At 44.3% G+C, this 27,310-nt stretch overlaps 1 protein-coding gene across 3 annotated transcripts; it reads right to left on the bottom strand.

The window, feature by feature from the left end:
• LOC104936955 (solute carrier organic anion transporter family member 5A1) lies at positions 1-26,938 on the bottom strand. 3 transcript variants are annotated; one of them, XM_027288756.1, is made up of 11 exons: positions 26,827-26,938; positions 25,255-25,902; positions 24,099-25,078; positions 12,506-12,638; positions 11,061-11,281; positions 10,578-10,742; positions 7,790-7,988; positions 5,466-5,625; positions 5,146-5,390; positions 4,318-4,382; positions 1-3,921 (listed from the first exon to the last, which is right to left on the bottom strand). In XM_027288756.1, exons 3-11 carry the CDS (start codon positions 25,060-25,062, stop codon positions 3,398-3,400), a joined length of 2,676 nt encoding a protein of 891 aa, XP_027144557.1. In that variant the 5' UTR covers positions 25,063-25,078; positions 25,255-25,902; positions 26,827-26,938; the 3' UTR covers positions 1-3,397. The 3 variants fall into 3 exon arrangements, with proteins under 3 accessions (XP_027144557.1, XP_027144553.1, XP_027144563.1); XM_027288752.1 differs by having other exon boundaries at positions 24,099-25,700; XM_027288762.1 differs by having other exon boundaries at positions 24,099-25,485.
• Positions 26,939-27,310: the final 372 nt, after the last annotated feature.

Below are 27,310 nucleotides of genomic sequence, written 5' to 3'. Positions count from 1 at the left end.
TTTTTTGTGTCCCTCATATTTTTCTCTCCGACTGTCAGAGCGGTTATGTACGATGACTCTCCTCTTTCCTTCAGAGTTCATCTAGATACGACAAAAAACAACAACTCTCGATTTCTTCATCTTCGTTAAAAACAGCGGTTCCTGTTCGTCTCATCTTAAAATGTTTGTTTTACATTTAAGACTCGCAAACTGAAGTCTGAGAAACCCGGCAGGTCATGTGACGATCACAAAGATCTTTAAAAACATTAAACATCTAGTTTGTGAGATGTGACATAAAACGAGCGTAGACGTGAACAGATCTTTAATCCACGATGAAACTGTCGAGCGCTCAGTCAGATTCTGACTTAAAGTAAATTAAATATTTTTGAGAAAAAAAAACAGATTAATCGATAGAGAATAATTGTTAGAGTGGAAAATATTGAAGTTTGGAATATATTTATAAACATTTATAAAACATAATGTAGATTTCAGCAGCGATGAGGATTATTTAGTGTTTATTCAACAGCTGAGTATGATTAGATGGAATATAATGTTCATAACTCATGTTTTCATTAGTGTTTAATCGCCTGAAAATAACGATCCATGTTTTGATTAGTTTAGAATGAGACTGGCACAAAGTCTGTTGTGTTGATTCGTCGTGTTTCGATGGCGTCCAAGAAGTTTGTCGATGACCTGCTGGGTTTTCCAGTTTGAACTACACCTGAGACGTTCATGAACCGGCTCAGGACAGGAGAAACAAAAAAAGACTTGACTTGACCCTCGGGACTTTTGACATCAACCATTAATCCATAAAACAATCAGCAGATGAACTGATGATGAAGTCTCAAATGTAAAAACACTGACTGCACGTCGTTCTCTCCTGCTGTTCCATATCGAGTCAGCAGGTGTCCTCAGAGGACAGCTCGTGTCTACTGCATCCTGTGTGTGTGTGTGTGTGTGTGTGTGTGTGTGTGTGTGTCTTCATTGAGGTCTGAAGCTCTTTGAGAAATAAAACGGCTTGAAGGTGTCGTGAAATGCAAACTGTGTTACTGTGTTCTCGGACTAACCCTTTAAAATGTCACATGAATTCATAGATTATCAAAACATTTCACGCCCTCAGCCACAGTGGAAGAAAATCACCTTAATAATTCTTGTTTGTTCAAACTGTGAAATCGAACCACCGGTGAATATTTAATGTTCAAACATGCAGTTATTTAAAAAAAGCTGATTTAATTACGTCAAATTAAGTCTCAGATTAGATCGGTGACTTGTCGAAACATCGAGTGAGCTCTGCACATTTCACACCACAGGAACACAAACGGGTTTTCAAAGTGCTCGTCTCCACATCAAGTCTTCAGCAGCGGTTCAATTTCACAACTAGAGTTTCAGTTCGTTATAAAACTCGAATCAGTTTGGCATTTCTTCGCTTCCACGTGCTGCTAAATCTCAAACTTTCACTATTTTACCAGCTAACTAATTTTAGAATTAAGATAATTAAAAATGTTGCTAATGAAAAATTTTAAAGTTTAATTTCTCCCTGTTTTCTTTACGCACGTGTTTCCTTTGGTGTGACGTCGCCTAATCGAGCCCTAAAGATCTTAAAACAGGATTTATCGAGCAGTTTCGAGTCGTTTCTCGACGTTTACAAGCTCGGAGTCGGCAAAACAATCTCACCTCAGAACTTTCGATCGCACGTGTGACTGTGATACGACCGAAGCTGAACGCCAACAGCTGCTTTTCTCAAAAGGTGAAGAACGAACCTCGACGTCGTGAAAGTGACCGCGGTGCGATTATTCTGCACGTTAATTACGGAGGAACTGATCTGAGCTGAGCTGATCAGCGATTAAGTGACAGAAACGTTTTTTTTTTTTGATAATCGATCTATGAAGCTTCTTAAATGTTTTTCTGTTTCTGGATTTTGGACATTTGAAGACGTCACAGAGAGAAAACAATCATTAGCTGCGTCTTTTTGTACATTACCAGTGATTTTGTTACATTTCTAAATTTGTCGCCTTCTTTTTGCTTCTCCAAACTGTCGGCCTTGGCGGTCTTGGCATGTGGCGAAAGGGAAAAAAACCCTGCAAATTCTTTCAGGCATTAAGGTCATTTACCCATAAATCATTGGGACTACTGTTTAACAATTAATCCAACATGATGCCGGGGTGAGAAACTAACTTTCCACCCAGGATCCAGCTTTCATCTCTGGAGCTGACAAAGAATCGACGATTATACGATGACCTCTACGTGACGGTCGACTACTTCTGCCTACGTGTTTCAGTGTTGCTGTTTGTAAATGATTGGCTGTATCTCTCGACGAGCCTGTTAAATACTCAGAAATACAGTTTGTCAAGAATATCAGAGAAGTCCAACCTCGGAAAAAAAAACCTTCCAGACGTGTGGAGGAACCCGGTGACTCGTCCGACCGAGTAATGCGGTCAGGAGGAAAGAAGAATGCTGATCCAGCTCTTTTCAGGGTTAAACCACTTATCAGGAGGGAAACGGCTCGGATGTATGGATGCATTGTACGGAGCTGGCGAAAGCCAAAACAATCCGACTCCCAGCGGTAATACTACGTGTCATTGTGTCAGGGGAGCGACAAAAGGCCTCGCATCGGACAGGAATGCGTTCTGTGCGTGCCAAGCTGCGTAGCCCAGTGACCGTCGTCCACTTTAAAACGTTTCTAACCCCTAAAAACGACTAAAACGAACAAAAACAAAAAGGACACTACACATTATTTTTTTCACATAGCACCATGCCATCGGTTTCCAATTCTAAACACTTTTGTAGTGTGTCACATTTCCATAGGGTGTTTTTTTTTTGTGTCTTCTTTCCCCTTGTGAGAGCGCTGATATGCCGTGTCCGGGAAAACAAAGCGGGGCAAACAAAAAACACGGATGAAGAAGAAGAAGAAGAAGCACGCACACGTGACGTGAAGGGAAAGCCGCAGGATCGGCGAAGCTGAGGTATCTGTTCAGGTGACTCTTTTTTTCCGGCGTCCGGCGTGGCAGCGTGGACTGTACAGGTGAGGTGGTGGCAGAAGGCACATATTGCCGAGGTGAGGTGAGGTGAGGGGGGGAGGGCAGGTGGGTGTTTTTTTCAGAGCGGTGAACTCTACCTCCATCCAAAGTGTTGAAGCTCAGCCTTTTGTCTGCTCGTTGCAGCGGCTGGTGGATCACAAAGAAAACACCGGGCCGGCTTTGAACGTTTTCACCAGCCAAGCAGATTTTTGGAGTCAGAGGCTGGTCGGTCACCGTCCGAACATTCAGCTCTGGACGTTCTTTGAGTGTTATGAGATGAGAGCAGGACCTCCACGTGATGATTGGTGCTTTCGACAGCGGCTGAAATCCAGCTGATTTCAAAATAAAAGACATGTCAGTGGGTGAGACCTGCCTCATCGCCCACCCCCCCTTTCTGAATCTCAGACTCGGACTGAGACGTGTTCCAGCGAACGGGCTGGCGCAGGCGGCGGTGACGGCGGTGCAGGCGTCGCCGTGGCCGGAGGGGGAGGAGTTATTGCTTTAAGCTCGTTGCCGGGACAACTCTGGGTGCTGACGCCACGGTTCAAGGCGCCGGCACGCAGCGGGCCGTTGGCGGGCAAAGCGTTGGGGTCGGTTCGGGGGATGTTGACGGGGCAGGAGCGGGTGCGGGCGTGGCCCTTGTGGCCGCCCGGGTGGCAGACGAGGCTGCCCACGGTGTCGACGGGCGACAGGTGGCGCTTGAGCCAGCGCTCCACCCGCTCCTCCTTGTACTTGATGGAGTACCAGGTGAGGAAGATGAAGAGGAAGCCGAGGAACTTGAGGCTGGCGGCGAGGCCGAAGTAGACGAAGCGCAGGGAGGTGACGTCGTACTCCCAGCAGGAGCCGTGGACGCCGCAGTCCTGCTGCCACAACATGCAGGTGGTGTCGATGACGGCGCCAAAGTAGATGGGTGTCGGGATGTAAGCTGAGTGCAGAAGAGAGGAAGTGAGGAGAGGAAAACACTGGATACTACATTTCCCATGATGCAAACAATCTTTTCTTGCCCTCCCTGCTCACGTCTATCAAACTCCACCTGCCTCTGATTCATACTGACAGCAGCTTTGTGAACATCAAATCCAACTGACGTCCTCGTTCAGGAGCGCGGTGATGCTGAGGCATCAAACACACGACATCTTGTTTCCTTGCACTAAATCAGCTGATTGCTCAGCAGTCACAGGACGAGCACTGCGCTCACGATCGATGCGTTTAGCTGACGCTCTCGTCCTGCGTACGACTCGACTGACCGCTCATATTCTACCGTTTAATTCAGACCAGGCAGATCTGGTGAAAATAAAATGAGTCGCTTGATGTTTCTACTCACCGAGAGTCCTGAGGAGAACAAACTGCATGCCCAGTGCGAACGGCCTCTCCTGCTCCGCTACGGACCTGCAACACACAAAACCACACAGGGAGGTCAGGACAGAGGAAGGCAGCAACATGAATGGGATTTACCACATCGAGCAATAAAAGGATACGGGAAACATTCAAACTGAAACTCGAATACAAAACATAAAAATGACCAGGCATCAAAAACATTTATCACCTTTAACTGTAAACGTGGTTATCATGTATGAAGGGGCGTCCACACCAAGAACGACAACAATGACTGAAAATAAATAATTTTAAAACCTTCACGATACAACTATGACGCTGACAGTCAGATATTGTGGCGACAACTCGTCTCGTCTGTCAAGAATTTCCTTCTGGTTTTTTCTTCTTGTCTCTGCTCAACATGCGGCAGTAAGAGGTCGTTGTAGTTGTAGGTTTTGTTCTTGTTGTGGATGAGCATTCGACAAGAAAAGCATACATAGGAAAATAAATCGAGAAGCGTGCCAGTTTCCAGCAGTGTTGTCTAATATTTCTTGAAATATACATTTATGCTGTCAGAACAGCTTTAAAGACGCCATAATCACAAACAGATTCTACAGTTTGGGGATGTAAATCCAAACAAATACAGATTGGACAGATAATGCAGGAAGTTCAACAAGAATTTTTCATAAAAGTTCAGACAAAAGTCTCCAAGAGGACGGTGAAGAGGTACGAACTGAGTTAAAGAGTTTCTGCTGCTAGACACCAACTCAAATTTAAAACTTTGAAGACATCTTTAGAAAGTCAAATGGATTCAGTGAGTGAGTTTTACAGTCTGTACCTGAGCGTGACGATGATGGCGGAGGGCTGAGCGCAGGCGGTGATGAGCGTGACGATGAAGAGGAAGATGAGGAAGGGGATGAGGGTGCTGCAGGTGCGGTCGCACTTCCCCGACACGGCGTAGCCGTTCTCGTTCAGGTAGGTCTTGACGATGACGAGCTGCAGCTGGTTGCTGCCCTGACCGCTGGACGACGGCGTGATGACCTGCCGGCTCTGGACGCAGGCGCAGTCGGAGTAGTTACGGATCTGGAGGCGAGATGTGCAAGAAGTTTTTATCACTGATCACAGATGTGACTGCATTAGCTTGTCTGTGTCTCTTACCCCGGTGCTGTCGTTGGCCACGCTGCTGCAGCCGGCCAGGCAGGGGTTAAAGTACGTGATGCCATCGGAGCCGCACACCGGAGCGTACTCGTGGATTTTACAACCGCAGTTCACGTTACAACCTCCGGTCAGGTTCCTCTGGGTCATGGTGAGAGTCGGCCTGCAGAGAGAAAATTCACAGCGGCTCTTTAGATCCTGAATTTGATTTACAGTGTTTGAAGGGTCCACGCTCTTAATCCTGCATAAGCCTTAATATAATGTGAACAGGTGAGTTGTATATAAATTCACCCTCAGTACAGTTGTCATGAACGGGGAAATTAGCTACAGAGACCAAAACTGTTTTTTGTACCAGGCTGTAAACATGTTTATTTCTGCTGTGAAGTTGGACATTTGGACATGGGGACTTATGGAGACTGACTCACTTCTGGAGCCAGCCTCAAGTGGACAACCTCACTTCAAATGCACAAGCAGACCAAGCGAGCGACACTGCCCGGCTGAGAACAATATTCCACAAGTTTATCTATAACATTAAAGAATTAAATGTTCTTAGTCTTCACTGATTAAGTAAAGAGGGAAGGAAACGTGGAAAGACGGTTGATAAAAGAGGAAACGAGTGAAGATGAGACGCGATAAAGAAGAGTTGGAAATGGAAAGTGAAGTGATGGATGAAGGCGGACAGAAAAGGACGATGATGAGGAGAGATTAGAGGATGATGGAGAAAGGTCGATGGATGAGAGATTTTAGACAAAGAGGATACCGAAAGAACAAAAAGAACATTAACTAGAACTGAAGATGAAGAGAGGAGGGAAGGGCAGACAGACTGATGGAGGAAAATATAAAAGACAAGAGGGAGAAACACGAGAGAGAAAGAGAGAGAGAGAATAAAAGAGGGCGGTCAGCCAGAGATCGTCTCTTCCAAGCTGTCCTTGGACGTTTTCCATGGTTGCCATGTAATCGCTCTCAGGGACGCTGCGTCCGAAAGAAAACGCCTCCGTTCACTGGCTCGTTATCCTGCACCAATCTGAACACGCGCTTCCTCCCCGACACCGGCCACAGATGGGGTGATTAAAAAAAAAAAAAAAAGAAACGCAGGGGAAATGATTTAATACGAGAGAGGCCAAAAAAACGTAGTCAGCAAACGTCTGAAAGCTTTCAGGGAGTCACAACGAGCCCCGAGAGAGGAGGGACCCCACGTCAAAGGTGAAAATTACATAAATAAATAAATAAATATCAGTGACCATTAAAAGAATCACAGATGGGTACTTCTGTCTTTGTGTCAGCCGTGACAGCAGTCTGCAGTCTGTCAGACTTTGATTATGACAGTGAAAGCTGCTTTAATGCCAAGATGTGATCGTGTCCTGATGGTTTATTTGCTTCTTCTGTCTCGACCCAAAATATAAAATACACCGACAGTCCACGGCGTCTCCTTCAGTTTAATTTGTGGCATTTCTCACATTTCGCTGAAGAAAACATAATAAAAACGATTGTTAGTGGAAATATTTATCAGTTTTTTAATATTTCGATGACCAATGTGAAACTATGCTGTGAGGTATTTATGCATAGTCAGTGTGTCAGCTGCAGTTAACCTCGCCGTCAGATGTCAGACAGACTTTTGTCTTTGGCATCTCACTGTATTTATCACAGAGTTGAGAGATCAGACTGAAATCAGACTCGGTCGACTGTCCGACGGCAAAAAGAAAACGGGGAAAATGTTCGTTAAAGGTCCCTTGTGTCAGATTTAGGGGGCTTTATTTACATAACGTGTTTAATCAGCGTATAATTACCTAATAATAAGAACAGTTATGTTTTTGTTACCTTAGAATGAGACTGTCTCATATTTGGAACAGGAGGGTGAGTGGTCCTTTAATATAGCGTACACGTAAATATACATTGATTTTTTTTAACGTGGCTAAACTACATTTTTCTGGGTGACCCTGTCCACAGCAGGACTTGTTTAAGAGAGGACATCCATCAGGTAACGACAGACGGAGAAAGAGACAAACAAAAGAAAAGCAGTGGGAGAAACAGACTATTAATGTGGAGATGACGCTGCAGCGGTCACCAAGGTCCTTCAGCCTCTTTCATAATTCAGTGTTTTTCTCTGTGGGTGTCTTCACAGCGTGTCTGCTTGTTCTCCACCTTCCCGCTCTCCTTTATGCTCTGAGTGCGTCCTACACCATCACATCGCTGTGGAAACCGACACACCGAGCGCTCGACGCAGAACAGACAGCATCGACTCCGCAGTGCCGTCGTTCTTCCTCGTCAGCAGCGATGCGTGACAACCCGCCCGCTCCCCCTCCACCCTCCCAGCTTCCCCTCCTCACCCGGTGGTGTAGGGGATGTTGATCCCTCCCAGGTTGATGCTCTCGCAGCCCACGATGAACAGCGTGGAGAAGCAGAGCAGGGAGACTCCGCTGCAGATCATGGCCAGCTTGGCCGACTCGCGAGCTCCCAGCTTCAGCTTCTTGATGATGTAGCCGCCCAGGACGATCCCCACGCCGGCGCTGGGCACGATGATCACACCTGGGGGGTGGAGGCACATATTAGAAGACATACATGAACTAATATACAGTTTAATGATGGTGCTAGTCTCATCACAGAAAAAGCCACAGCCGAGCACTTTAACAAACTGAATCAGCTATAAACTGTCCGTGTCTTTCTCCTCAGTGATGAGACACTCAAAGAAAATGCAGCAATCGCAACAACAGCCTCCTCCAGCCAGCCTTGCATTTTTTTTAGTGTGGGTGGCCCCTGAAGGTGGTGGAGCCTCTCAGTAGGTGTTAGATAATGTCCTGTCCTGTGCAGCTTTGCAACCAGTCTCTGAGACCATGATCACTCCTGTCTCACTGATATTAACACGCCGTCTGGTCAAACAACAGATGAAGACCTGTTTTGATGGACTAGCTCTAGGACTACCTGATTTTTCACCCATCGGCTCTGTTGTTTAATTACTCTTCTACCTCTTTAACTCGAGACTGCAGCCGCAACATCCAGGACATTTTCTGCAGGTCGTGCACGCAGCACAATAAAAGCTGCCCAAAAATAAATACTGACAGCCCCGGAGGCTGGCTGTTTGTTTTCTATAAGCACAAATATCAATATCACAGTCGATCATGTTCATTTAAACGTGGGATTAAGATGGCTTGTTTGAGCACCAGGCTTCATTCAGTCCGCCTCAGGTTAGCTGATGATCCACGTCACACTGAGCTTCATAACAGCTCCTCAGAAAACTGTGAGGGACCCCACAGAGACCCAGCAGCAGTGGATACCAAACTGTCACCTACACAAGTCCAAGGAATATTTTGATTTCACCTGTTAGAGGTCGGTAAAATATGAAAATATGTATGAGTGTCAGTTTTAATCAGCCCGCTCCACCTACGACGGAGACGGTTATGCAACGCGACGCTAAAACATTTCAGTCTTCAGGGATGGACGAACCGATGACGGAGTTACTGCACGGTTTCCAAAAATATGCACGTGGAGATTAAGTTGGATGAAATAATTTTGTTTGTTCAGATGACTCACTGTACCTGCCGGTGTGACTAATGATGTGCTGCACCTTTGACGCCAGCAATCAGAATCATTTCTTTCAAACGGTGAGAGTTATTTTGAATTTAAACCTGTGAGAGGTGCACTGAGCAAAGAAAATGTATGTTTATATTTCATACAGAGGAAAACAAGCTGGATGACCTGTAGTATCTCAAACTTCCAATGAAGGTTGGCCAGATAAAAATAGACAATAACACAGATATTTATTATTTTAGCGTCTGTGTATCTGCAAACACGTCAATCAAACCTAAAGAGAAAAGCAAAGGCGCCACATGAACCTCCAGACGTGGAAACACTTTTGTTATCAGCGGCTACAGAAGAACCAAAATAACCTGCAGCGCTAAAAGAGGGCGTCCGTTAGGAGCCAAACATTCCTCTCAGGTTCTTGACCTATCGGTGGCGAGGCGCCTCTGAGTGGCTCTCTATCTTTGAGATACGCTCTTCACCGATTTCTTTGACACGACGCTACACTCCTCTACAACTGGCCATTTAACTTACATAACACAGAAAGGAGTTAGTCTGTAGAAGGATCACATCGTCTGCAAAGAATTGGCGTTTTCATTAGTCATGATGGAGGCTCTGATGATGATGCCGTTTTACAAACTCTTTTTTTAACGGAGGTTGGTAGCGAGGTCATATCGTGTTCAGTTTAAAGATCGCGTGTGGTGCCAGAAGAAAAGGCCAAATCAAAAAAAGCGTCTATCCTCGGTATGCTGGCTGTTTCAGTGTCCTCCGTCAGCACTCCTCGTTGGAGGGTGGAACATCTTCGAATGGGGTTTAGGGCTGACGACTTCTGCATCTTCACGAAACAGACAATCCGACATTCACACCCGCTTCAGGCCGCGACTTCACAGGCTGACTCTCACACTCTCCCCTTCGCTTTCTTCACACAAACTATTTGTGGCAGTTTTTGTGTGAACACCTGAGTGTAAGACTAAGAGAGACGCCGTCTCCGTCCCTTCCAGTGTGGCCATGCAGATAGAAACTTCTGATTTCCATCGAGCTCGGACAACACGTCGTATAACTGCTCATTTTTCCAGCCTTAACCCGTCCTGAAGCTTTGCATCGTCACACTGAGCTTCAGCTAAAGAAGTACCCACACCAACAATAACATGTTAAAATGTTTCATCTCGCCTGTTTAAGCGTTTATGCGTGTGCTGAAGCGTGGGACTGTGTGTGTGTGAAGTGCATTTGTGCTTGTATACATATGTGTGTGTGTGTGCTGCACTCAGTGCTCCGTGTCCCAGGTGCCCCTTTCATTTGAAGACCAGCAGTTTCTTTATTATTAATGCGCGTTGGCTTGCAGCTCCGGGCAGACAGCCTCTGCTGCTCTGCTCCGAGATAAAACCAGCCGAGCAGAGCAGAGCGGCGCTGAAATTAAAGTCCTGGGTGTTTGTATGAATATTCTGGTCTGTCTGCATCCTGCGGAGATATTAAAGGGCAGCTCAGAGAAGAAGGAGGAGGAGGAGGAGGAGGACAGTTTTGTCTCGACTCCCTCCCAAATCTGAGAGTTTAAAGAGAGCAGTAAGTGCAGGAAACACGAGGCCCGGCAAAGACGCTCACCGGTGTAGATGCTGGCGCTGGAGGCCGGGATGCCAAACTGAGACTCGATGAACTTTGGGATGAAGGTGATGAACGCCGTGACTATGGCGCTCTCTGCCGTGTAGGACAGGCTGACGAACAGGAAGGTCACGTTGCTGAGGATCCTCACTGCTGCTTTGGGCAGGTCTGAAAGAAGAGAAGCAAACATCTCACTGACAGCTGAGATAATTAGATTTAAATCACACGTCGTAATCGTTTAATCTGATGATTATTGGTCGGTTTGTCAGACATGTCCAACCCAAAAATCCCAAAATATTCAGATCACAAGTTTCCAGTTTAGTGTACAGGACTCGGGAAACCAATTAATTATTAAAATGGCTCCAGATTAATCAACAAATCGTCTAATCGTTGCAGTTCGACTTCATCTAAACTTTAATCAACATTGACGTTTAAGCTGACATCATCACTGACATCATCAGCCGTCACGTCAGTGTTTTCCGGTACCTTTGATGTCCTTCCCGAAGCCCATGGACGAGGTGACCGCCTGGCTCTTGTTGTTGTTGCTCTTCTCCTTGAGGACGTCGTCGTCGCTGGACATGTCGTCCAGGCTCAGCTTTTTCCTCCTCTTCTTCTTCTTGTGTCGGGGCGGCAGCTTCTTGGGGAAGGTGAACATGGGGAAGATGACGAGCAGCATGGCCACGGCGCACAGCAGGAAGCCGCTCCACCTGCACAGACGAGGGAGAATACATCCGTGAACTCAGCTGAGTCAGTCATGGAGGAGACACTTTAATCTGCGCTCTATCGAAGATCAGTCTGGAGTCGGCATCAGTTTATCTGCGTGCCACGTAAATAAATAAATGAATTAGAGTCAGGCTTGAGCAAATCCACTGGTACACTCATCCGTCCTCTTCCTGCTATCATCACCTATAATTCACGTAGGACGCCCGCGGCTGTTGGATAGTGAGTCACTGGTTATGCTGTGAGCTCGAGGACGGCATCACCGAGAGCTGTAAATAGATGACTAACTGCATCTCAAACAGATTTACAGATGGATGCAAGATCACAAAAACTTCGCCCAAAGAGCAAACATGCATCTTATGTAATGCGGCGCTGCAGTGAAGCTTCCTGAGTCCAAATGTGGACGACTGTTTTTAGTGATTGCAGTTATCTCCGGAGTCGCTCTGTCGCTCAGCACAGAAACGAGAGGAGCAGCATTACAGCGAGAGGAACGTCTCTGTTCATGTTAGATTAGCCCAGGATGTTTTCAGACGTCCACCACGACGGGAAAATAAGAATCCAAATTTGTTTGTCGAAATTATGAGGGCTCTATTTACAGAAAATGGCAGAAGTGGAATATAATATTCACAGCTCTGTTTTCTTCAGTGTTTAATCACCTGGAAATAAGAATCTTTATGTGTTTGTTACTATGTTCAACTGCCATATGTCTACAGTAGCCCAGAACGGACAAACCACCACTAGATGCCACTAAATCCTACACACTGGACCTTTAATCAAAGCTCGGTATGCAGTCGCAGTACTGACCAACATGAGCATCCAAAGGTGGCGTAAAGTGTCAGATCATTAGGATGACTTCCCGATCTATCCTCAATCTGTGAATGTTCTTCATGTAGCGCTGTCACACTGAGCAACTTGGAAGATTTTGGCTTTTGCTTCTGTCAACAAATCCCTCAACGTACTCAGAGTACTTTCTGACTTTGACATTGGTTCCTGCAGCCACTGAATGTAGTGTCTGAACAGACGTGAGGAACTATTTTCAGCTGCAGATTAATCCACGTTTGGTGGATTGTGGCATCGAGTCGAGATAAAGTACAACGCGTGTGTTCACGGTGATGAAGAAACGTGTCACCCAGCGTGGCTCATTGGTGACAGTGAAGCTGAAAATCATCATAATGTCCAAACTAGGTATTACACAGCCTGATTGTTCTCACCAGTTTCCGATGAAGCGGGGGTCGCTCTGATCGATGTTGACGACGGTCTTAGGGTCCACGTAAAAGCCGATGAGGACTCCTCCCAGCAGGTAACCGGCCGCTGGACCCAGTGCTCCCATCACGTACATGATGGCTGAGGAGAGGAGCAAAAAGAAGATGAGAATAGCACACAAAGCAAATATTAGTGTCTGCCTTGTTTCACATCCAGCAGACACAAAGAGCAACATGGGATTCATTTCTGGAGTCGTGTTTTTTGCCTGCTGGATAAACACACTCTGCTGTTTGCTCTGGTTTGGTCTCCACCAACTCTGACTGTTTGTCTGCACAGAGCCGCCTGACGCTGTGAAGTTAATGTACATTTACACCAGAAATATGAGCTAAAAGAGGTGAAAAGGCTGCAGAATTTGGTCATATTTGTCTGTAATCTGGACCATGAGGGAAATATGAATTAAAGCAGTTTTAATGAGCCTTCACTTGGACCTGAACTCTGGATTGATACAAAAAAAATTAAAACATAAACCAGCAGATTTGATTTTAATTCAATGTTTTATTTATACTAAGCTCTAAAGCTACTTTGTCTGTCACCTGATTGGTCAGTATAGACTCAGAATAACCTGCCAGCATGGCTGCTTGACCCACTTTCACAGCTCAAACTTTTCAGTCTGACTTTTTGCTCCAAACTTTTACTCACTTTTTATTGTCTATTGAAAAGTTATAAGGGAAACACAAACAGTGATTTTTCGTCCCTATGTCACTCTCCGGGACCGTCTCGGATCGTCTGATCAGAACTACTAGATGGCAATGATCCAAACTCGGCGCCTAACTTTAACCCTTATGCAACGCTTTGAATCGAACTAATCTAGCATTAAGAGCGGGGTACAAAAGGCCATGTGTGTGGGGGGTCATGTGTGCAGATCATATGACCGTGTAATAAGGGGCTTGCTCGAGGCTTGAGAATAAGATTTCTCCAATTAGAGGGAATTAACATCTTAAAGTCTTTGGCTAAAGTTGAAAGTAAACACAGGAATCTGGTGGCGTGACTTAAAAACTCAAAGCTGGACCAGGCACTGGACCCGACCGAACGTTATCTAACTGTCCTGGGAACAAACTGGGAGCTCTGGGTTCATGTCGGCCGTCGTTTCAAGGGCGTCTCGCTTAGTTCGATCGCCAACGTTCATCAATAAGACGACAAGCGCATCGACTATTTAGAAAACTGACTGAAACTAGAGGTTAAATTCCCCCCAAATTACATCACATGATCTATTTGATCAACTTTATTTTCATTGTCTATTCATTTGATGATTATTTTAATGATTCATAACTTATAAAATATAACAAAAGAATAAAATTCATAACTTTTTCCCTGGCTCATGTCTATTATATCTATTTTTAATTTGAAAGATCAAATCAAACCTCAAAAATATGAACTTTACATTGAAATAAACACAGTAAATCTGCAATCATTTGTGACGCTGGAGGCTGATTTGACCTGATAAATACATGTAATGTGAGTCTAAAATATTCCACATGTCAGCATCAGTGTGTGTACCGCAGTTACTCGTCTTCACAGACGCATATTTTCAGATTTTCTCTTACATCATCTGACTGGGATAGCCAGAGCTCGGGATGATAACAGCGTCAGGATTGAGGGCTTGGGCTTTTCCAAGGGGACCCAGCCAGCGGCATCAAGGATTAATCCTTTATCTAGCAGGAGAAGAGGGAAAACCCTCAGCTGGCGGACTGCCCACATTATGCAACGTGATGCCGACCATCGGCAGGCGGATAAAAAAACAAAACATGAACAGACGGCTGGGCAACGATGACACGTGAGAGGCCGGAGAGAAAGTGAGAAAAATGAAAGACCGACGACGAGAGATGGAAAAATGTTTGAAGTAAATTTCGGGGAAAGAGATTGTGTATTGTGATTCTTTTGTTAAATAAAAAAAACTACCTTTATGCAAATATATTCAAGTGAATGTGAAATAACTGCATAATTAATCAGGCAACAGTTACTCTAATACATTATAGAACATTACAAGAAACAGAGTCCGCTATGTTTGCTACTTATCATTAATCATGAAGGTGGAGTATAGAAAAGAGGATTTATAGAAGTGATATTATAGATCCAGAACGAAACGATCAGCGGAGCGAGACAGAAATGACAAATTCATCTGCTGCTCCTTCAGTATGACTGACAGCGCCATGCATTTATCAACACACGGCGCAGTTCAGCTGCTGATAATTCAAATTCTAACTTGCCCAAACTTCAGTCAGATAAACGATCGATGAGTCAGGCAGACATACACAACATATTCAACTAAACAACCACCTCTGCCCCTGCACTCTCTCCGCTACTAGAGGGTGGAGAGAAGGGGGGCGGCATCCACCCTCGCATCGCCTACTGGGTAACGTTGTCATGGGTAGGTTGCAAATGTTCACAGAGTCGATGCACACAACATGACGAGGGCAAGCAACAAACTTCTGTGCTATAACTAGAACAGAAACCTGTGGGTGACGTCACGGAGACTACGTCCGGTTTGACAACGTCTGTGGACCCGAGTGAAAGAGACAGAGTAGAAGAGACAAGTAGAATGAAACGCAAGAGAGATGAGACAAAGAACTATCAAATGAAAAGAGAGAAAGCGATGATAAGGGAACTAGGACAGGATGAGAGGAGGAAGTCAGAAGCGACAGAGCGATGGAGGAAGTGCTGATGGAGGCAAATCTTCTTGTGGCATCAAAGTAAACTGATTTTCAGCCTCGTCGTCCCCGTCGATCTCCGCTCTGCATTTTCAACCTGTTTACCGAAAGCGGGCCACGACTTCCTCCCATTTATCCAGTAAATCCACCAATCCGCAGCCTGAGGCCTGATACTGTCTGCAGCTTGTGTTAGGCTTCTTTAAAACAAGTATATGATCCAGAAATGCAAAATATGTGGGACAAAAAAAAAACTACTGCTAACTGAGAGAGGACTAGGACAAGCTGGACTTTCATCAGTGGCGTTGATCAGACGGGGTCAGGGGTTTGTGTTTACCTGGTGCACGGATGCTTCATGAACAGAGATGTATAGTAACGAAGTGGAACCACTTAAGTACTGTACTTAAGTACTAAAATGCAGTATGTGTACTACAGTAACTTCCACATTTACTGCACTACATATATTTGATTTTACTCCGATACATTTTTCATGTGCTGAATCGTTACTTGTTACTATTGTAGGGAAATCACAGAACTCTACCATGAACATTGTAACACTGTAACATTAGAAGTTGTGCCTTAATAATATTTGAAATAATATAAACAACAGTACTTGTACTTGTACTTTTACTTTCAGTACTTGAGTAGCAATTTTTTACATACTTCTACTTGCAATACTTAAGTACAAAACATTTTGAATACTTTAGTACTTTTACTTAAGTATGGTGTTTAAAGAACACTTCAACTTCTACTCAAGTCAGTTTTTTGATATAGCACTTGTACTTCTACTCCACTCCTTTACTCCAGTACTTTATACATCTCTGATCATGAAACACCACAGACAGAATAGTCAGGATGTTTTGACAGCGTTCCCCAGCCACCGGGCCACGTACCGCATTATTAGAGTCTGAAAGATGTTTTATGACCGGATACATCATTAGTGTGTCTTGAAACATCAGACATGTCAACGCGATCATTGCGAGCAAAATAAAAAAACAAACACCAAAACAAAATGACGGCAGGAACACACGTGATTGTTGACATCATCTCTGTACGTGTCTTCTCAAAGCCAACGTTGGTCAGGTTTAACACGTCTCGTGGTCGACTTACAGCAGAACCATCATCTGACATGTAATGTATCCTGGTCCCTGCAGATCTGCCATCACTGCTGAAGTGAAGTGTGCCTTTTAATACGGTATGTCGTCTGTTATACAACGGGCAGACTCAGCCGAGCAGTCTGATCTGGTCAGATCTGGTTTAAGACACAGTCTGTGAGTCAGCTGCAACACCAGCTCTGCTAGTGAGCAGATAGCTAATTAACGGTTATACTCTTTTATGTGTGCACATAACGGAGAGGCAACCTTTTATTACAATAATGCGTTGAATGGATTGTAATACTCTCGTATGTTATAATACGCTCAGCGGGGTTCTTAACTGTGATTATGGGCACTCTAGTGTTGATTGATCACCATCACACACAGTGTGAGTGTGCAGAGAGCCCACTCAGGTGCTTCTCTAACAAAAACCATCTGCAGTCCAGCTCTCTACAGTCCTGATTACATGAGTGTGGACCTGCTGGGCCGCCAGCGACACACATCATAACACAGCCAGTAAAAAGAGAGATTGATGGCAGCTGTAAATTAAAGGGAAAAGGCTCCGTGAGTGCACAAACAAAATGTAAAATGTAATTTTGAAACTACCGTGAGCCTCAATCAACAAGCAAAAAGCTTGTACGCTCTCGATCCATTTCACATAAATCAAAAACATAAATCGGGATCCGAGCTGCCGAGTCGATTTTGTCAGTTGGTAAATTAGTTCATTTCTGACTGAAGCTGCATTTCTTCGTCCCGGACACACAGAGAGGAGCCATGTGACGTAGTGTTTGAGGAGACAGACCGACCGACAGTTGGACGGACACAGCTGAGGCCGGGCCGGGCCGGACCGTGGCGAGATGAAAGAGGGGAGAGGACACAATGAAATGTTATGAAGAGGGGGGTGCACGGCGTTGTCACGGCAACCTGCTGACACAGCACCACCTCTTTACAACTTCCCAACGGGCTGCCAGCGCCGCCATCAGAACTGCTGCTGAACCTGAGTTTAAAACGCTGCTGATCAATCTACAGCTTAACATTCATAGGTAATAAAAACAAGATTTGGCATCACAATCCCAGAAAGGAAGCGACACACAAGAAGCAGACTTTTATGTTTGAAACGTTTAAGGAAGGAAGTACAGCATACATGTTAATGACTCGTTCAGAGAGGAAGAAGAAGTGGAAGGTCTGTAAGTGTTACAGCCAGACCACCAGATGTTTCATTAACCAACCACGAAAGCTCACAAATGTTCACGACTTGTTAAATGGCATGATGTGGTTCATTTTCTTATTGCAATGTATTTGGCTGTAGTGACACAGACCTCACCAACTGCTCTCAGTGCATTTCAGTTTGAGCTCTGTGGGTTAAGCCTGACAGTCAGTTTCTGCAAATCCAAAATACAGAGATGAGATGATATTTGACTTCCTCTGAAACACAACAGGAAACATATTACAGGTCAAAAAACACTATTGGTGTTATTGTGTTACTGATCTACATAAGCCTGAACCAGCAGCAAACCTATGACACTACAGTAGAGACACAAACCATCAGGACGTGTAACTGCAGGAGGAATATCCCTGTTGTCAGAGCTGGTCAGCCACTAATCAGATGATTGGTGGTTTGATCCCCAGCTCCTCAGTCTGCATGTTGAAGTGTCCTTGAGCAAAACATTGAACAGCAAATTGCTCCCAAAGGCTGCAGCACCTTGGAGCGGTTTGCATCTTGTACAGCAACCAACAACGTATGAATGAGTCCATCTTAGTTGGGAGACATCAATGGAATGCCTCGATATCCAATTTACTGCAAGGACTACATATTGCACATTAATTTAATTTTATACTTTTAAACATCTTTTAGTCACATTAAAAAGGTAAACAAACCTGAACCGACAGACCAGCAGCCTGAGAATAATTTAATATTCTTTAAGGTTTGGTGTTTTTGCTGGATCAATGCATAAACAATCAGTTATTGAAATTATTGTTGATGAATCCAACATGCTGCTAGTGACCCCAGCAGGTGCTGAACCACTAACTCTGCCTTGCTTTAACTGTTCAGCACTTTGTCTATCACACTGGCTGATAAAAGCCGTAAAGACGTTTCCATTCACGCTCTTCTCCCCCCTTTGCCGACCATGGCTCGATCGATACTCGTGAGCACGAGCGGTTCCCTGATAAACCAGGAAACATGATAACCAAACCTCATGACGTTTTGCTGCCGTGTGGTTTGGAGCAGGAGAGTGGACGCGAGGCTCTAGAGAACATCTGAAGCTCTTCAGTGTCTATTTATGACAGTGTGAGTGCTCCGTTTGCAATCTCTGACCTGTGAGAAAGGATTAGCAGATGGTTTTTATTTTAGATTTATTGTTCATCAACTGTCTTATCGATTATCTTTGAGTTTTTCTCAACTAATTTAGACAATTGATTGATTTATTGATAATGAAGTAGAAAGTGGTTCACTGTTTTTCAAGGCAGACTCTATTTTACCATCGTTTCTCATGATCTATAATGTTGCACAGTGCAACCACACACGCCACATGACAGCTTTAGATTTGAGAATCTCTTGTTTCAGAGCTCTTCACTGCCGTCCAACCAACCAACAAATCAGAGCTTTGTACACAGGATTTAGATCAGGTAAGTCATCTTCCTATGCTGGAACGAGAAAAACGCCAAAATCCATCAAATATATTGACAGAGATGTTGGTGAAATTTACACAGTACTAAAGACAAAGCTCATGGAACATGGATGACAACCCACAGTCGTCCATTAACTGACAAAAACCACAGATCCGAGGTCGCATGACGAGCAGCTCTGTAACATGAGAAAGCATGCCAAACACAAACTGGCTCTGTTAAACTTGGTGAGGACCATATTGCGTCTCTGAGCTGGCACATTAATATTTCAAGTGGCAGCACCGCGGCATGGGAGCCAAACAGAGCGTCTCTTATTGGGGTTACAAAGCAATATTGTGCTGAATTATTCTAATGGATGTCTGTTACGCCTTTGGGCATGATCTCATAAGTAGGCTAACGCAAAGCAAAGCAGCAAGGCCAAAATGAACCAGAATGTTTGTTCTACAGGAGACAGCAAGTATGCTGAAACCATACCAGCACAAAACATCACAGCAAGGCCATAAATTAGGCCAGATTTAACACCCAAACCATCTATAACCTGCGTATTTTCAATACCAGTATCTGCAACCCACCTCAGTTGGTTTATGTGCTTCGAAATATGTAAAGATTTTTTCAGTTTTGGCTGTGGGGATCGGAAGTTTTACAGGATGTTTTATTTTGAAAAGTGACAGGATTCTCTGCCTTTCTATATCTGACTTCTGTCCAGCTCGACGTGGGCTGCTCACGGTGTCCGTTAAAAAATAGAAACAGCTACGTATTCACGGCAGAGCCGGGCAGAGAGTTGCTTCTAGGACGCTTCTGAAACATTGACTAGAACACGTCGCATCCGTGTCCAGCGGAATTTAGCCTTTTCGATGAACCGGAACATTGACTGCATGCCAGATCTTCTCATCCAACATCAGAGTTGGCCCTCACTGAGGCTGAACGGGAGCAAAGTCCTGCAGCAAGGTTCCAAAATCTGGTGGAAAGACTGAAATCAGAAGGGTGGAGCAGCAGATCAGTGCTCTGGGTGCAATGGTCAGGGGTCCACATAGTTCTGACCATGTGGTTTAGCAATAGTTACCACCACTAATAGCAGTATTAACATCAACGGTCTTGTTGGAATCCCAGTTTAATAACAAATAACCAGGAATAATAGACACCATCTTTGACCCACTGTCCAAACGGAATATGTTGCATTGTGTTGCTGCTGGGCTGGCTGGCCTCGCTCCCAGCGGGCATGGCCGTCTGACTCAAGATTCACTAGAAACCGAAGTTTAAATCTGCATCCCACTTGGCCGTTTATCTCCATTAGCAGCCGACATAAACCAGGAGACACCTTTGATCTGATGAAGGATTAACCAGACAAATGCTGAACATTGATTTCAGTCTGAGTCCATGCCAGGAAATTCTGCTGCTGCTTTTGCGAGTGCTTGATCAATCCGTGTTTTAAAAGTGTCTGCAGTGATAAAGCATCAGTCTAAATGAATACGGCGGTAGTCTATCTGGATGGCGTTCCTGCTGAATCCACAGTACAGCTGCAGATTTACAAGACATCATCTGTCTCCGCTCATCTCATGTTCTGCCTCTAACATAATAACCTAAGTAGGCTAAGTAGCATAAGAGGCCTATCTGTAACAGTCAGCCCTTTATGCACACTTCATGGTCAATATAAGACACACTGAACATTTCAGACAAAAGAGTGGGAGATAGTTAAATCTGGAGCCAGCTGGACTTTGCTGGCTTGTCTTTTCAGGATACTGGACTGAACTCTGATGTTTTCTTTAAATGGACGGTGTCCTCATTCCAGGGACTGGAGAAGCTGTCAGCTGCCATTAAATTAACCGACCACACCAGCATGTTTCTGCTCTGCCGTTGCTGACCGTAAACTGTTAAGGCCAGCAAACAAACGTCTTCATTCAGCAGTCACCAAAGCAACTGAATACCAAAGTTTACTGGTCGAGTGGGTCTTGCCAGACAAACACTTTTTTGGTCGCTTGCCAAAGTGGCTGGTGGAGCAGAAAGAGTTATGGCCAACAACAACAACAACAACAACCACAACAACTAAAGACCATTTTTACTGGCTGAGCTTGATTAAAGTTTTTATTCATACAGATTAGATGTTAAAATTCCTCCACAATAAATTGTCAGTGCAGGAAAACCAAAGAAAAAAAAATGTTAAGAGGTGCTTTGATAAAAGTCAAAGTCAGTTAACGATTGAGTGGGTCATAAAAAAGCAGGAAAGGCTGAGATATCAAACGGATGCCCCATCACCATCATCACCATCAGGGTTCATTTGTCAGGCTTGTTAAAGCTGTAAAACTGTTTCCACCAGGTCGTACTAACCATGATGAGTCAAGTCTGAGGAACTGCTTCTTTAATTTATGACGACAGTCGGACGTTATGAAGAAGAAAACTACAGCCGGATCTTTTGTATTTTTTCTTGAGCTTTCTTATGATTAAGAAGTTGTTAAAATCATTTTTGGCGCTCGTCCATGCTTCCCAGAGCCCCGCAGGTAATCCTGTACCACCGACTGGCTGTTCCACAAATACTCAACAGCGTTTGGCAAGTCACTGGATTAATTGCACCACTCTGGCTACTTAACTTTTAGAAATTTCACTTCCAACACTATTTCAGGTCCAGATTATTTTAATGTGACATACAGGAGTGATGTTGATGAACGTTTGCCTATAGAGTGTACTGTATATGGGAAGAAATTGGACTTGGAGTTGCAGCCAAAGGGGGTACATTTTTAAACTTGTATAACCTGTAAAGTGTCCAGTCAGATTTCACTCTCCAGCAGGTGACATCGTACCACCAACCAGCTGCTCCACTGATCAAAGCGTCTCTCTATCTTTGCTACTCTGGTTGTTTTAAGAAGAAAAAGGCTTGGATCAGATCCAAGCGTCTGTGGGACTTTATTTCTACTTTTTTCCACCCCCCGACGGCAGGAATGCACATAAGACCTTCCCCTCATCCCTCCGCCTGCCCTACTCTCTTTCATAACCCAGCTCTCATTTGTTGGTTTAATTAGGCTTTACCTTGTTTGAGTCCACTGGGGCGAGAACTTCTGGGGAAGCATGTGAAAGAGAACAGGAACGGGGGAGCATTTTGAAGGTCACACAGTTGATTTGGCCACGGAACAATCTGGAGCAAGAATCTGACATGTAGGCCATGGCAGTGGCAAATACGGGCACCGCAGGAACTCGATTGTCGTTTTCAACTTCCTGCTGCCAAATGCTAAATGTACATGCAGGCGTACATTATCTACAGCCGCTGACAGAGCCTGATTAGTGTATCTTTGGGCTGCAGATTATCATATTTTAGACAACAGCATGCTTCAAACTTAGTCTGTGTTTGATTATGACAATGCCCCCGTGTGCAAAGCCAGGTCCATCAAGAAATGACCTGACCGGCCTGCGCAAAGCATCGGCGTGGCATGGACCTCACTAATGCTCTTGTGACTGAGAGGGAGCAAATCCCTGCAGCCAGGTTCAACATCTGGTGAAAAGCCTTTCGCTAAGACCAGGGGCTGTTACAGCAGCAGATTAAGGCTCATAGTTTTTGAGTGACGTGCTCAACAATCACATTATGGGTTTGCATACTTTTGGCCACTTAGTTAGTTGCAAATGTGTGATGTTTGTAGTTTTATCTGAAGTTATCCAGTGATGTTTATTGTCTTTTTTAATATTTGACATTTGATATTCAACTTTAAGATCATCTGTAAATATCACACACCTTCTGTTACATCAGACTGGACTCCTAAAAGTTTGCATCAACATCAGACATAAGAACTATGTTTGATCAACAGAAAATTAATCTGCAACTTTATTGCTAGATACAGCAAAATTTAGGACCCTCTGAGTGACTTCATCTCTAAAATATGACTAAAAATGTATTATATCGTGATTCATTCCCCACGCATGCTGCATGTAGAGATCTCTGGATAAGGGTGTTCCTATAAGCATGTTCATATTTAGTTTGAGCTTTTAAATATTTGAATAGTTTGTTCAAATGATTCTCTTCCCTTTGTAGAACTTTACTTTAAACATATAATGTGCCTGTAGTAGTAGTAGCTGTTAATGGTTATTTGACACTTCTCCATCCACCCTATCTCTTGTAACTGACACAACATCCATAGTTTATGCAAATGAAATAAAGTGCAATGCAAATGAATGGTCTTAAAGGACCGGTGTTGGATTGAGTGCCATCTAACGATGTAGTCTCCTCAAGCTTTCCTTCCTAGTAGTACGGCCTAGTTGGCATTAGTCAGCATAGCTAACATTATATCTAAATTATGCCATATTCTGCAAATAAAGACGCCTAAATCGTTTAAATCCTTTAAAATCACAATAATTCATTGAGAGTGATCGATGTAAACAGCTGATCGCTTCAGTGTCCATCAGAATACTTATATCTGATTGTTTTGTAACCACAAAACTCAACAGAATCTGGCACTGCAGGGAAAATGCAGGTTTTCCCATCATTTGATCAACGCTAGTCCGTTTTGGCTGTGGCGGAAAAGTCGAGCAGGATCAAACTTTTGGAAAAGCGCACAATCCTGTGGCGATTCACTGCAGCGACTGATCCCATCTGAATACGGCCAAAGTCAGGAGTTGGTACGATGTGGCTGATTATAATGTTTGATATTTAAAACTGAATTCTGAGATTGTGACAAAAAACCGTGGTTGATCTGTGGTCTGCTGAGTCATTTCTCTGTTTGTGTGTTTCTGGCTTGATGGTACCAACACACCTGGTTGGGTTGGCAGATATTTTCAGTCCGACACGTTGTGGAAACTTGCATGACTTGGATTTTTTAAAGTTTCTTTAAGTTCTTGCTTGGCTTAAAACTAAAGTGAGGTGGAACCACAAAAGGCTGGTGACCGCTCTTCCCTAGAGAATACCTGAACATATATTTACTTCAGTTCTGCTGGGCTTTCTGAACATGAGGAACTGCAACTGTCAGCGTTTACCAATATGAACATTGTATTCTGGGGTCGTTCTTTGGATGCTGGATGTGAACGTCGACTGATTCGACCAAAGATTACAGAACATGAAGTCACTGCTACCCAAACATGTCGTTTTCATTCAAGCCAAGCTGAGTCATATTTAAATGAGGTAGTAATGACTCCTCAATGACATCAGCTGCTGCAGAGGTCACATCACATCACATCTCACGTCCACAAACTCTTACCTAGATACAGCGAGGCATTCTCCTTCTTGACGTTGTCGTCCAGGTAGGTGGGTCCCAGCGTGTAGATGGGCGTTGATCCCATGCCCACCAGGATCTGAGCGATGACGAACAGCGCCACGTACAGGTTGTGCTCGTTGCCCTCCTGGTCTCTGGGACAGGACGTGATGTCGACGCGGTCCCTGCCGCTGGCGTTGCTGTTCATGCACAGGCCCATGTTGCCGGAGGACGAGTTGACCTCCTGGATCTGGTAGGCCGGTGAGATGAAGTGAGGTAAGGAGAAGAGTGCTGCGCCCACGGCGATGAACACCCCGCCAACCGCCAGCCAACGAGGCCTCTGGCCCCGTCCACCGAAGTAGCTGATAAAGACGACCACTAGGAGGCTCCCTATGTCGAAACAGCTGACGAGGAGGCCGGATTCGGAGCTCCTCAGGCTGTACCTCTTCTCTATGGTGGTGATGACGCTGCTGAGGTAGCCTGACACCATGAGCGACTGGATGAACGTCAGGTAGCACATGCAGAACAGGAAACAGCGAGAGTCCTGTAAGATGACGCCCAGGTACTTCCTGCTGGGCAGCCGGATCCGAGCTAGCCTGGAAGCGAAAAACCCCGGGGGCTTCCTCCTCGCCATGTTTTTACTCCTGCGGATCTCCGTGTTCTCCATGTACGAGCTCGGCCTGTTCAGCGCCGACTTCCCCGGTTTGGGCTGGTAGTTCGTTCTCGTCGGGGACTCTGCCTGAAAGGACTCGGTCTTGGCCGGGAGTTGGATAAACTCTGCGCTCTCTTCTGCTGTTATGGACATCCGCACAGAACTAGCCAGCAAGGTTTCCTCTTGAGGCGCCTCTTCGTTTAAAACAGGCAAACTCTTAGATTTGAAGTTTGTGCCGGACTCCTCCTGCTCGCTGGAAAACCCGTCCTCCTTCTGAAGGGACTCGGACAACTCTGCTTCCTCGTGGTCGGCCATCATTTCCAGTCAAACCCACCTTTTTTTTTTAGGAGTTATAGAAGAATGAGCCGCCCCAGATCCAAGCCTACATTCACAGTTCAGGGGCTGCTGCCCATTACATTTATTATTAATAAGAACATCTACTCCCACAAATACAGTCTGGCACACAAACAGGCCCAAAAAAAATGTCAACCAAAGAGAGGGTGGACTCACAGCTTCTGCTTATCTGCAGCACAGCCTCTGGGTTTGTTTATCTTGTCGTGCACATTTGCCTTCAGCGAACATCTAATCCGGAGCTCAGAGACTCGCTCAGGCCTCCTCAGCTTGACCAGCGGAGCTCCAGGGCCAGGACTCCCTGCAGATGCACATTTCCACTCGATGGCTTCCTCTGCTGTTGCTGCTGCAGGAGGGATGGAATGAACTTGCAGAACATGCGCCACATCCCTGAAAATCACACAGTTAAAATGCTCTCTCGGTGCATTAGATGATGCCAGCACCCCCAACCACCACCACCCCTCTCCTCCTCCTAACTCCTCCTCTCCAAGTCAAGGGCATCACCCCCTCCTCCTCCTCCCCTCCCGATGTTGTCCCCGCACCAGCTGTCCTCCCACCGGGCGAGAGAGGCTGTCATTGAGTGGTTCTGTTTCTGTAGAAAATCCCTGGAGATGTGTGAGAAATGAACTGATGTTAAAAAGACAGAAAGAGGCGAAGAGTCGTCGAGGAAAGCCGAGACAAGTCCGAGCAGTCAGTCAGTCAGTGTGGTGATGCTGCCCAGAAACACCGCAGTGCTCAGCTGCTCGCTGTTTTCAAAACAGCTGCGTCAAGCTGCTGCGATGCGGGCACGGGAACGGTAACGGAGCCCTTCAAAATAAAAGCACAACATGTTTACAAAAATATTTTTCAGCTTCTTTTTTTTTAATGTTACCAAACCAAAACACAAAACTGAATCACCTAATATGTAGTAAAATATTAGTAATATTAATTCAATATTAGCAATGTATATGCAATATGCAAATAATATGTGTTATTATAATTATTTTATAATAATATATGTAATTTTGCTACAAATGTTTCATTTCTCTGACACTTTAAATTTGATCATCTCAGTGTTATAGTTTAATTCTAATGTATGTTTAATGTATGTTTGCATTATGACCAAATTGCAGAGGACCTTCTACTTCTACCACTTCTTTTCTACGGCCAAAAAAAAAAAAAAAAAAAAAATATATAGATATATATATATATATAATATTATATAAATATATTTACTTTTATATAGTTTTCTATTTGATAAATTCTTAGAACAGGTTTTAATTTAAATTCAGGTTAATTTTAATGTATGTTTACTGATATCTATCTACCTTAGGGTAGAATAAGCAGTACATTTAGAGACTACTAAAATAGATTAAATAAACCCTCGACAAATTAACGCACACAAATATGCAGAGAAACTGTCTCTGAATAGTATATATATTATATATATATATATATATAATATATATATACAAGCGTTTGCTTATTATAAAATATAATATAATAAAAATAATAATAATATGTGCAGTTTACTAATAGACAAACGTTAGAAGCGTTCAAAAATGTGTTTTCTATTAGAGGCTTTTATTTTCTTAAATCCAGTTTGTCATCTAGCTACGGCTTTTATTTTGAAGTTTGCCTCACTTTCTAACGGTCACCGGTTAGCATCAGCGCAGCTAGCGGTTAGCCGCGCTGAGGCTAACGTTACCGATAAATAAAAAACAACGACAGTAACGACGTGACGTCACTTACCGGACAGCGAGAGGCGACGACGCGGCTGTTTTTAACGCTTCGTGTCCGAGAGACGTCTCGTGTTTTCAGAGGAGCGGCGGACAATAAAAAAATAAACGTCCACGTTAAAGAGCTGTTTTGACCGGAAACACTTCAGAATAAAAGCCACCCCGTGTCACTAAAAGATGGAAATAAAAATAATTGAATACACATTTGAACGTGTAATAAAATGAAACTATATGCCACACATAAACAAAAATCACTTCACTGGAATTGCCACAAACGGGGTAAAAAACCCTCCGCAGCTGGGGTGTGTAAAAAAGGACAAAACATGACAACTTAAAAAAAAAAAGTCACAGTGCAGGGAGATATATGACTAAAAAGACCCAAATTAATTAATTTACTATGAATTTGACACTGCATGTGTCATTGTGTTACTGAAACGTGGAGAATTGTCTTAATAAACAGCCATTCTTTATATCAAGTTAAGTATTAAGTTGTGATT

This window comes from Larimichthys crocea, chromosome II (genome assembly GCF_000972845.2).
Source record: "Larimichthys crocea isolate SSNF chromosome II, L_crocea_2.0, whole genome shotgun sequence".
Lineage (NCBI taxonomy): Eukaryota > Metazoa > Chordata > Actinopteri > Sciaenidae > Larimichthys > Larimichthys crocea.
This window is presented reverse-complemented; position numbering and strand designations above follow the sequence as displayed.